General features: G+C 35.5%; 1 protein-coding gene across 1 annotated transcript in view; it reads left to right on the top strand.

Moving 5' to 3' along the window:
* The window catches only part of DNA2 (DNA replication helicase/nuclease 2), a 61,086-nt gene that overhangs the window by 38,623 nt on the left and 10,459 nt on the right, over nt 1-12,004 (top strand). The window contains exons 11-14 of the mRNA XM_037804680.1: nt 6,956-7,072; nt 7,153-7,262; nt 7,569-7,678; nt 8,162-8,386. Of these exons, the coding sequence (XP_037660608.1) occupies nt 6,956-7,072; nt 7,153-7,262; nt 7,569-7,678; nt 8,162-8,386 (562 nt within the window). The remainder of the gene's footprint in view (nt 1-6,955; nt 7,073-7,152; nt 7,263-7,568; nt 7,679-8,161; nt 8,387-12,004) is intronic.

The following is a 12,004-nucleotide window of genomic DNA, read 5'->3' as shown; positions in this document are numbered from 1 at the left end:
TGTTTTTTTGAAGTTTACTTCCGTGTTATAGCATGCATCAATATGTCATTCTGTTTTATTTATTGAGGTAAAATTCACATAATGTAAAATTAACCATTAACAATTTTAAAGGGTACAATTCAGCAGCATTTAGTACATTTACAATATTGTGCACCCATCACCTCCATCTACTTCCTAGACACTTTCATCATCCTAAAAGGAAACCCCATATCCGTTAGAAGTCACTCCCTATTCCCCCTTCACTCCAGCTCCTGACAACTATCAGTCTGCTTTCGTCTTTATAGATTTGCCTATTCTGGATATTTCATATAAATGGAATTATACAATATATGACCTTTTATGTCTGGCTGTTTCACTTAGCATAATATTTTCAAGGTTCATCCATGTTATAGCATGTATGGTACTTCATTCCTTTTTTTTTCTTTTTTATATATTTAATTTTTTGAAAGGTAATACAGTCACATGGCTCAAATTAATGATAAAAAGGAAATAGTGTAAAAGCTCTCTCCCACCACTATCCTTATCCCACTCAGTCCCTTTTCTCTCAAAACAGATAACCATAGTTCAAAATGATACTAAAAAACTTATTGCTCACCTTTGGAAGATACATGAGAACCAACTCAGTCTGAAAACTGGTTAAATAAAAGGAAAGGGACTTTTATCTTTACTTTTCAGTATGCATGATACTTAACATATCACATAATTTCTAATGAAATAAATCTAGATGTGATGGTTTTCAAAAAAAAAAACAAGCAGATAACTGCATTATTAATTTCTTGTTTATCCTCCCAGGGTTTCTTATGCATACGTAAGCAAATATAAATATAATTATTCTTATTTTGCTATTTTTACACAAAAGGTAAAGATAGTATATAAACACACATTTATGCAGTTGCTGTTTTGTACCTTGATTTTTTTAAAAAGTTATTGTGGTAACATATATACAACATAAAATTTTTCATTTTAACCATTTTCAAGTATCCAATTCAATGGTATTAATTATATTCACAATGTTGTGCTGCCATTGCTACCATCCATTACCAAAATTTTCTGTCACCCTAAATAGAAGCTCTGTGCTCTGTGCTCATTAAGTATTAACTCACCTGGTAACCTGTAATCTACTTTCTGTCTCTATGAGTTTGCATATTTTAGTTATTTCACTTTAGTGAAATCATACAATATTTGCACTTTTGTGCTTGGCTTATTTCTCTAAACATGATATCTTCACGCTTCATCCATGCTGTAGTGTGCATCAGTACTTCATTCCTTTTTATGGCTGAATAATATTCTGTTGCGTGGATATACCACATTTACCATTTACCAGCTGATAAGTTGTTTGAGTTATTTTGCTTTTTTGACTATTGTGAATAATGTTGCTATAAACCTTTGCATACACATTTTTATGTGAACATGTTTTAATTTCCCTTTTGTAGATAACTGGGAGTGTTTAACATTTTGAGGAATTGCCGAACTGCTAAACTTTTCTTTAGTACATTGTGCCATAGTGCTACTGTGGACATAATCTAACCTAATTCTTGAAACCACATGTTTGGTAGGCAGGATAGATATCTGGTATTAGCTGTAAGGCTTATTTCTCCTTCTCAGCACTCTGGGCACTCCATTTCATTCTCTCCCCCCACCCCCCTCTCTTTTTAAAGAAAAGGTTTTTTTTGTTTGTTTGTTTGTTTTGGTTTTGAGTTGTAATATGAAGTATATTTATCTTAGTAAAAGCAAAGTAAGTTGGTTTAAAGAAAAGTAGTGAGTAAATACTAGAATAGTTGGTATGAAAATCTTTGGCAGAGGCCAGTATCCGTGTCCATGCTTCCCAATATCCATACTCACCTCTTTCTGCCCACCCAGGTGGGTTGTATTTCCCAGCCTTCCTTGCATGCCTTATCGTTTCTTAATGGGTGGAGATTAGCAATTGGGACTCAGTGATTTTGAGTAACTGCAATGGAAATGTCTGGGCTTGTTCCCATACCAACCAGCAATCCTAGCTGAGTCATAACCAACCCTAGTCTGGGTTTCATGATATGGTAGTATGAGCCACAATAGTCCTGTTGAATATTAGAATTCATTGCAGTCTCCTGCAGTATTTATTTAGTGGTACTGTGTGTTAGTACTGTGCAAATACTGTGTGAGTTTTTGTGGGCAAATACATACACATATTTTCAAACTAATATGATAAGTGTTTGAATTGATGGGAACACAGAGGGGAGAGAGGCATTTAATCCAATTCTAGTAGGTTCAGGGAAGGCTTTTGAAAGAACCAATCCTGGATCTTCTATTCTGTGAATTGTTAAATTAGCTGGTGAAGCAATGTGAGAATAGCACACAGAGGAAGATTTTTAGAAAATGCATGATGGCGTGATAGGTTATGATATGGAGTATTCAGGAAAGAGCAGATAATTCATTATTTCTGTAATGTAATGATTAGAGAAGTTGGATCATGGGGAGTCTTATATACCATAAATTTTGTTTTGTTTTGTTTTGTTGTTTTCTTTTAAACTTTTTTATTTTGAAATTCTTTCAAACTTACAGGACTGTTACAAAAACAATACACACCCCGTACAGAGAACTCCAAAATACCCCATCCTCCCATACCCAGATCCACCATCTCTAATGTTTTTCCACATTTACTGTATCATTCTTTTGATCAATCTATTGATCCATCTATCTTTCTGTCTGTGTATCAATCCACTTTTTGAGCACTTGAGTATATAGGTTGTATGCATCATGCTCCTTGAACACTTAATACTGCCATATTTATTTCCGAAGAACAAGGAAATTTTCACTTATGTAACCACCTGAAGTGCAGTTATCGAGTTCGTATTTTTCATATGTCCTAAATACTGTCCTATTGAGCCTTTTCTTCTCCCTTGCTAGATCCTGTCCAGGATCATGTATTGCTTTTAATTGTCACTGTCTTTTCAGTTCTTTTTTTTACTTGTGGGAACATCCCCATCTCAACTGTTTCCAAGAATATCATTCAGTGGGATTAATCACATTCACTAGGTTGTGGTACCATCACCACCTTCTATTGCAAAAACATTCCCATCTTCCCAAACAGAAGCCCTACACCCATTTTACATTAACTCCCTATTCTCCCTGACCACTGCCCCTGGCAACTTGTACTCTAATTTCCGTCTATTTGAATTTAAATATTCTCTGATGTTTTCCTTATTGTTACAATTGAGCTTAAATTTAACATCCTAAATTTGTAACAATCTTGTTTGCTTTGATATCAACTTAACTTCAATAGTATACACAAACTATGTTCCTATATCCCTCCATTCCCTCATCTTTATGGAGTTATTGTTCCAAATTACATGTTTATACATTATGAGTCCAAAATCACTGCTTTCTCATTACATTTTTTGCATTTTCATTTTAGATCCTGTAGGTAGTAGAAAGTGGCATTACAAATTAAAAAAATACAGTAGTACTGGTATTTTTTTTACCCCTGTTCTTACCTTCACTGGAGGGCTTTATCTTCATGTGGCTTCCATCTGTTGTCTATTGTCCTTTCCTTTCAATCTCCAGAATTCTCTTTAGCATCTCTTGTAGGGCTGGTCTAGTGGTTCTGAACGTCCTAGCTTTTGTTTATCTAGGAATGTCTTAATCTTGCCCTCATTTTTGAAAGTCAGAGTTCTAGTTTGCTAATGCTGCCAGAATGCAAAACACCAAAAATGGACTGGCTTTTATAAAGGGGGTTTATTTGGTTACACAGTTAACAGTCTTAAGGCCATAAAATATCCAAGTTAGGGCATCAACAATTGGGTACCGTCACTGGAAGATGGCCATTGGCGTCCAGAAAACCTCTGTTAGCTGGGAAGGCATGTGGCTGGTGTCTGCTCCAAGTTCTGATTTCAAAATGGCTTTCTCCCAGGATGTTCCTCTCTAGGCCACAGCTCCTCTTCAAAATATCACTCTCAGTTGCTTTTGGGGCATTTGTCCTCTCTTAGCTTCTCCACAGCAAGAGTCTGCTTTCAAAGGCCATTTCCAAAATGTCTCTGTAAACTTCAGCTCCTCTCTCAGCTTCTGTGCATTCCTCAAAGTGTCCCTCTTGGCTGTAGCAAGCTCTCTCCTTGTGAACTTATATACTGCTCCAATAATCGAGGCCCACGCTGAATGGGTGGGGCTACGCTTCCATGGAAATTATCTCATCAGAGTTATCACTTACAGTTGGGTGGGTCACATCTCCATGGAAACTCACTCAAAGGATTCCAGTCTAATCAGCCTGCCCCACAAGATTGCATCAAAGAATATGGCTTTTTCTGGGGGACATAATACATTCAAACTGGCGCAGTCAGTTTTGCCAGATACAGAATTCTGGATTGGCAGGTGGTTTTTTTGTTTGTTTGTTTTGTTTTTGCTTTCAGCACTTAAATATGTCCTCCCAGTACCTTCTTGCCTCCATGGTTTTTGATGAGAAATAGGCATTAATCTTATTGCAGCTCCCTTATACATGACATGTTGCTTCTCTGTTGCTGCTTTCAGAATTCTACCGTTATCTTTGACATTTGGCAGTTTGATTGTAATATGCTGTGGTGTGGGTCTGTTTGGGTTTATCCTGTTTGGAGTTCATTGAGTGGCTTGAATGTGTATGTCTTTGTCTTTCATTAAATTTGGGAAGTTTTCAGCCATTATTTCTTTGAAAATATTCTCTCTGCCTTTTTCTTTCTTCTCCTGGGAGAGGTATACAAGTATGTATTTTGGTACACTTGATGGTGTCCCACAGGTTCCACAGGCTCTGTCTCCTTTTCTTCATTCTTTCTTCTGCTTATCTTCTGTCTTATCTTCAAGTTTACTGATTCTGTCTTCTGCCAGCCCAAATCTGCTATGGAACCCCTCTAGGGAAATTTTAATTTCTGGTACTATGGCGTTCAGGTCTGTTTGGTTACTTTTCATAATTTCCAACTCTCTATTGATATTCTCTTTGTATTCATCTATCATTTTCCTGATTTCCTTTAGTTCTTTGTCCATGTTTTCCTTTAGCTCTTTGAGCTTATTTAGGACCATGTAGTCTTTGTTTGGTATGTCCCAGATATGGTCCTTCTCACTGATAGTTTCTAGTACTTTAATTTTCTCCTTTCCCTGAGCCATTGCTTCTTTTTTGTTAGTAGGTTTTGTAATCTTTTTTGAAACCTGCACATTTTGATATTTTAATGTGCTATTGCTGGAATTTAGACTCTGAAGCATCTGTTCCTTAACTTGTATCCAGCTGGTGTTATGACAGAGCTTTCCTTGAATGCCAGAAGCTAACAACAACAACAAAAAGGAATAAAAGAAAATACCTTTTCTAGTCTTTGCAGCTCTAACTGCACGTGCTCTCCTTCTGGGACTTATCCATACAGTGAGTTTAGAGAATAGCTTGAGTCCACAGTGTAGGAGCCACCCTGATCCTTTCTACCCATGTACCTTGTCTTAGGCATGCACATGCAGACCTGGGAATTCCCTCATTTATATAGATACAATTTTTCCCTCTTCCCTAGAAACAGTTTCCTCAGGGTTCTGTCACTGCACTGTAAATCCTACAGCCAGCAATCCGGGCAGCTTCTTGACTGCTTGTGCTCCCACAGAGTTCTGTAGACCTCAGTGAACCCCCTTCTACATGCAGGGCAAGTTCTGGGAAGGAGTGTCTCTCAGGTCACCACAAGACAGATTGAGCTAGACATACATGCTCCCAGTATGTGCACAAGTATTTGCAATTGGAGTGCAGGCTCCATGCCGAGACAGTAAGGGGTGGGTGTGGGAGACAGCCAGAGCACCAGGAAATGCTACCGCTTTTGAGTAGCTTTTTTCTTATTTCCTTCCTTACCCTGTTACTGCAGTCTTTTAACTGTTTTCTGGAGTTTCGAGAAAGATGTTTCTGTCAGTTCTTGCTGGTTGTTCAAAGCTTCTGTCGGAGTGAGGGAGCCGTGAAGCATCTCACTCCTCCATCTTAATTGGGGTGGAGTCCCATAGGAAGTTTTGACTATTTATTGGGATGTGATGAAGGGTGTTAAACAGTCAGATTTACATTTTTTCTCTGTTGTGTCGTGGAGAATGGAATTAATTATTAGAAGAAAAATTAAAAGCAGAGAAATGAGCAAGGTGTGGTAGTGATTCAGACAAGAGGCGACTGAGAGCAGGGTTGTGTTGGCAGAGAGTATGGAATGACTTTGAGAAATAGAAGTAAAATTGGCTGGCATTTGGATACTGATTGGATATGCAGGTTGGGAGGAGGGTGAGGGAGTGGGAAAGATCAATGTAGCAGTGTAGATGCAAGTGCTATTAATTGACGTCAGTACCACAAGAGGATCAAGTTCAGCAGGAATGAAGAGAAGTTCAGATTTGAATATACTGAGCTTTCATAGCCCATGGAGAAGTCAAGAGTTCTTACTGCCTGCTGGGCATCTGAATGTGAAGCTTGGATAAGGAGCCAGGTGGGAGATGAGGAATGTAAGATCAGGTCTGAAGATGCAGATATGTAATTTAAAGCCATATGAGGGCATGAGACCAAAGGGAAACCAACTAGAAAGAATAGTACTGTAGCGCAGGGAAGGAACCCCCCGGGAATGCCAGGGATTGAGGGGCAGATAGAGGAGTTGGAGAAGGCCTAAGGAAAGACCTGTATTTCAGCCTGGAGAAGAGAGAAGCCATGTGTTCAGGATCATTCTGGGACAGTGAGCCCAGGTTAGATTGTAAGGCCAACTGAATTTTCAGCAACTGTTGTCAGTCCCTGGTTATTAGCTGCTTTGGCCTTGGTGACTTGTGCCCTTCCCCTCCCCCTTTGCCCACCTATCCAGGGCTTCGCACTTTCTTTGATTGGCAAATGTGAATTAGGGGCTCATAGTCACTTAATAGCTGTTCTGGCCCATTTATTTTTTTACCAAATAGCAACATATTTCTTATACTGACCAACCAATTATGTTGTATGAAAAACATTCATGTACATATTTTGCTGTTTTAGGAACTTGTCGGGATTCCCCAAATCAACTTTTTTCAGATTAGACCAGGAAGAAAAAAATTGTGATATAGATACTCCATTACGAAATCTTTCTAAATTGATGGAAAATACTTACACCAGGTTTGTAACAGTGAATGAATCTGAATTTCACTCTACTTTTCTTAAGAGTATTATTAAAAGTATTTTTTTTTTCTTTCCAGCAAGAAACTTCGAGATTTAATCATTGACTTTCGTGAACCTCAGTTTATATCATACCTCAGTTCTGTTCTTCCACATGACGCAAAGGATACGGTTGCCTGCATTCTAAAAGGTGAGCCATATTCAGTTCTAGTTATAATATTTATAATTCAAACTACACTGTATCTAGTATTTTGATAATTTGTTGGACTTTTTTTTGATTATAGTTTCTAGACAAAGTCTCTGTGGATGTAGTTTTTATATATATCCTTTTAAAGTCAGTATGATATTTTCTTACTTTCAAAAGATGTATTGAAGAACAGGTTTATAGAGAGAGAGACTTCTTTTCTTATAAAATACTTTGCTTATTGAAATTCAACACTTTTTTCTTGTTATTTTAAATTTAATTTAATTTCCTGTTACTTAAATTTAAATGTAGGTTTGAATAAGCCTCAGAGGCAAGCAATGAAAAAGGTACTCCTTTCAAAAGACTACACTCTCATCGTGGGTATGCCTGGGACAGGAAAAACAACTACGATATGTACTCTTGTAAGGTTTACCATTCTTTTCCTTAGAAATTAAGTATTTACATCAGCTTCCTGTCAGTTTAGGATATGTATTGTTTGATATAAAAAAGGCTAAATTTTAATTCAAAACATCTATTTCAAATTACCTTTTAAAGATGATATGAGAAATAGTAAAATTGAATCACAAATAATTGTAATCATGTTGTAGATTTCTTGTGTTTAAATATTGCTAAGATCGCTTTCCGTTGGTGGTTAGTGTATCATTTTATGTTTTCCTTTCACTTTAAAAATGTTTAATTTTAATACATAATTAATAATACATAGTAATGATACCATGTAATTTTTATAAAATAATTTGTTTTTATAATATATAAAAAATTACTTGGCTCAATTCCTAGATATTTTTCACATTAAGTTTTCTAATTCTGTTTGAAAAATGTAAGCATATTGAAACTTATCTGAAATTAAAAGTAATGCTGCTTTTCTTTGTCTTATCAATTATTAGGTAAGAATTCTCTATGCCTGTGGTTTTAGTGTTTTGTTGACCAGCTACACACACTCTGCTGTTGACAATATTCTTTTGAAGTTAGCCAAGTTTAAAGTAGGATTTTTGCGTTTGGGTCAGACTCAGAAGGTACATCCAGATATCCGGAAATTTTCAGAGGAGGAAATTTGCAGATCAGAGTCTATTACATCCTTAACTATTCTAGAAGAACTCTACAATAGTCAAGTAAGTACAATTATGGTATAATAATACTGACAGTAATCTCTATAACTAGAATGAGGGAGGAAACAACACTGGGAAATTCAGTCACATTGACCAGATTTGCAAGTTATTAATCTATGCATCGCTCAGGGCCAGTTTATTGATATATAGTTTACTGTTGCCTTTGAACTGAAATGAGGTTTCTGTTTAATTACCAAGGGCTCCTCTTTTCTAGTTTCAAATATCCTAGAAAACTGTTAATGTTCAGGATGTTTTAGAAGCAACAACATTTGTATGGTCTTGTGATGAATATTTCCAGGCATTGATATGGCACCTTGTTTTTATTTTTATTTTTGTTAATGTCTGTATACATTTTTATTGGGGAGTCTTAACTGATATTTTGTCTTTTAAAAAATCACCTCAAATAAAAGTTGATTTATTAGCCTGTTTCTTCCATTCCTGTCTAATACTAATATACTTTTGCCTGATATCTATACCAGTTATTGACAGATTTTGAAGTGGCTAAGTTATATGTCCACTTGACTTTTTTTTTTAATTAAACTTTTTATTTTGAGATGATTGTAGAGTCACATGCAATTGTAAGAAATAATGCAGAGAGATCCTAAATAATGCATATTTTAACCAATGGTAACATCTTGCAAAACTATAGTAAAACATCACCAGGATACTAATATGAACACAGTCAAGACACGAAACAGTTCCATGCCACAAGGATCCCTCATATCATACTTTTATAGCAACACACACTTCCCTCCTGCCCGAAGCCTCCTTAACTCCTGCTAACTACTTATCTGTTTTCAGTTTTTATTCTTTTTTCATTTCAACAGCATTATATAAATAGAATCACATAGTATGCAGCCTTTTGGGATTGGCATTTTTCACTCAGAATAATTCTCTGGAGAGTTATTCAGATTGTTGTTCTTGTCAATAGTCTGTCTTTTTATGGCTGAGTGATATTCCATGGTGTGGATGTACCACAGTTTGTTTAACCTTTCACCTGTTGAAGAATATCTGGATTATTTCCAGTTATGAATGAAGCTGCTGTAAACATTTGTGTACAGGTTTTTGTGTAAACATAGGTCTTCATTTCTCTGAGATAACTGCCCAGGATTGTAATTACAGGGTTTTATGGTAGTTAAATGTTTAGCTTTTTTTAAAAGCTGCCAAACTGCTTTCCAAATTGAACGTACCATTTTACATTCCCATTGGCAGTGTGTAAGTATATGCAGTTAGTTTCACTGCATCCTTACCAGCAGTTGGTGTTGTCACCCTTTTTCATTTTAGCCATTCTGATAGGTATGTAGTGATATCTCATTATTATTTTAATTTTCATTTCCTAATAGTTAATGATGCTTTTGTATGCTTATTTGCCATCCATATATCCTCTCTAGGAAATAAATATCTTGTCATGTCTTTTGCCCATTTTCTATTTGGTTTGTATGGTTTTTATATTGCTGGTTTTTGAGAGTTTTTTAGATAGTTTGCATACTAGATCTTTGTTGGATATGTGGTGTGCAGATATTTTCTCCTGCTCTGTAGCTTGTCTTTTCATCTTCTTCACATAGTCTTAAGCAGAAGAGCAAAAGTTTTAAATTTTGATGAGATTAAAATTCTAGCATATCACTTTATCTTTTTGTAGATCATGCTTGTTTTTGTTTTTAGTATTTTTCTTTCTTCATTAGAGAAGTTGTAGGTTTACAGAACAGTCAGGTATAAAATTCAAGATTCCTGTACACCCCACCACCACTAATGCCATCCATTGGTATGGAACATTTGTTATAATTGATGATAGCACATTTTAATAATTGTGCTATTATTTAAAGTCTGTGGTTTAAAAATTAGGGTTCACTGTGTAGTGTAGTTACATGTTTTTTTTTTTTTTTAATTTTGTTATGTTACCATATATGCAATTTAACATTTCCCCTTTGACTTAACATTCAGATCATGCTATTGATGTCAAGTCTAAGAACTCTTTGTCTAGCCCTAGATCCTAACGGTTTTTCTCCTGATTTTTTTTCCCTAAATGTTTAATGGTTTTACATTTTGCATTTAAGCCCACGATCCAATTTGAGTTAAATTTTATGTGAGGTTGAGGTTCATTTTTTGACCTGAGGATGTTCAGTTGCTCCAAAACCACTTGCTTCTCCATTGACTTGATTTTGCACTTGTATAAAAAATCATTTGGTCATATTTGTGTGGGTCTATTTCTGGGTTCTCTGTTCTGTTTCACTGATCTATGTGTCTTTTCCTCTGCCAGTACCATGTACTCTTGATTACTGTAGCTATATAATGAGACTTGAAATTGGGTAGACTTCATTCCTCCCATTTTCTTATTTTTCAAATTGTTTTGGTTATTCTAGTTCCTTTGCCTTTCCATGTAAATTTTAGAATAATCCTATTTGTATCTGCAGAAACTCCTGCTGGGATTTTAATAGGATTTATGTAAACCCGCATATCAATTTGAGGGCAATTGAAGCCTACCATGTTGAGCTTTCCAACCTATGAACATGATATGTCTCTCCATTTATAAATATCTACTTTTATTTCTTTCATCAGTATTGTGTAGTTTTCAGGATACAAATTCTATCTATGTGTATTTCTTTAGATTTTCACCTAAGTATTCCATTTTTTCACATGATTATAGACGGTATTTTTAAAATTTCAGTATTCCATGTTCATTGATGTGGCATAGAAATACAGTTGACTTTTGTATATTAATTTTACATCCTGCAGTCTTACTGAACTTACTAGTTCTAGGAGTTCTTGGTAGATTGCTTGGGATTTTCTACGTAGACAATCATGTCATTTGCAAATAGTGACGGTTTTATTTCTTCCTTTCCAATCTGGGTATTTGCTTGGTTTTCTTGCCTTATTGCACTGGCTAGAACTTGTGGTGAACATCCTTGTTTTGTGGACAGCATTCAGTCTCTCACCATTAAGTATAATGTTAGCTGTAGTTTTTTTGTAGATGCTCCTTATTAAGTTGAGGAAGTTCCCCTCTAATGCTGTATTTCTGAGAGATTTTATCAGTTTTTATGATAGTGAATTGTGTCAAATGTATTTTCTGCATTGATTAATATAATTGTGATTTTTCTTCTTGTGCCAGTGTGTTATATTTTATTTTTTTAGGGTATTGAACCATCTTCAGTCATGGTGTAATAATTCTTTTTATATGTTGAAATTCTATTTGGTAATATTTTGTTAATAATTTTAATGTTTGTATTCATGAGAGACATTGGTCTGTAGTTTCTTTGTTCTGTCTCAGGTTCGTTTTGGTATCAGGGTAATACTAGTGTCATAAAATGAATTGGGATGTGGTCCCTCCTCTGCTGTTTTTTGAAAGAGATCACATACAGTTGATGTTAATTCTGTAAATGTTTGGTAGAATTTATCAGTAAAAACTTCTGAGCCTGGGGATTGCTCTTTTGGGAATTTTAAATTTACACATTCAAGTTCCTTAATAGTTATAGAGCTGTTCAAATGTTCTATTTCATATTGGGTGAGTTGTGATACAGTGTTTTTTTAGGAAATTATTTTGTCTGAGCTGTCAGATTTATGTGTTCATAGTATTCCCTTATTATCTTTCTGATTGTCTTGTTTTTGTAATTTAATTTGGACTTA

Source organism: Choloepus didactylus, chromosome 15 (genome assembly GCF_015220235.1).
Source record: "Choloepus didactylus isolate mChoDid1 chromosome 15, mChoDid1.pri, whole genome shotgun sequence".
NCBI classification, from domain to species: Eukaryota; Metazoa; Chordata; class Mammalia; order Pilosa; family Megalonychidae; genus Choloepus; species Choloepus didactylus.
This window is presented reverse-complemented; position numbering and strand designations above follow the sequence as displayed.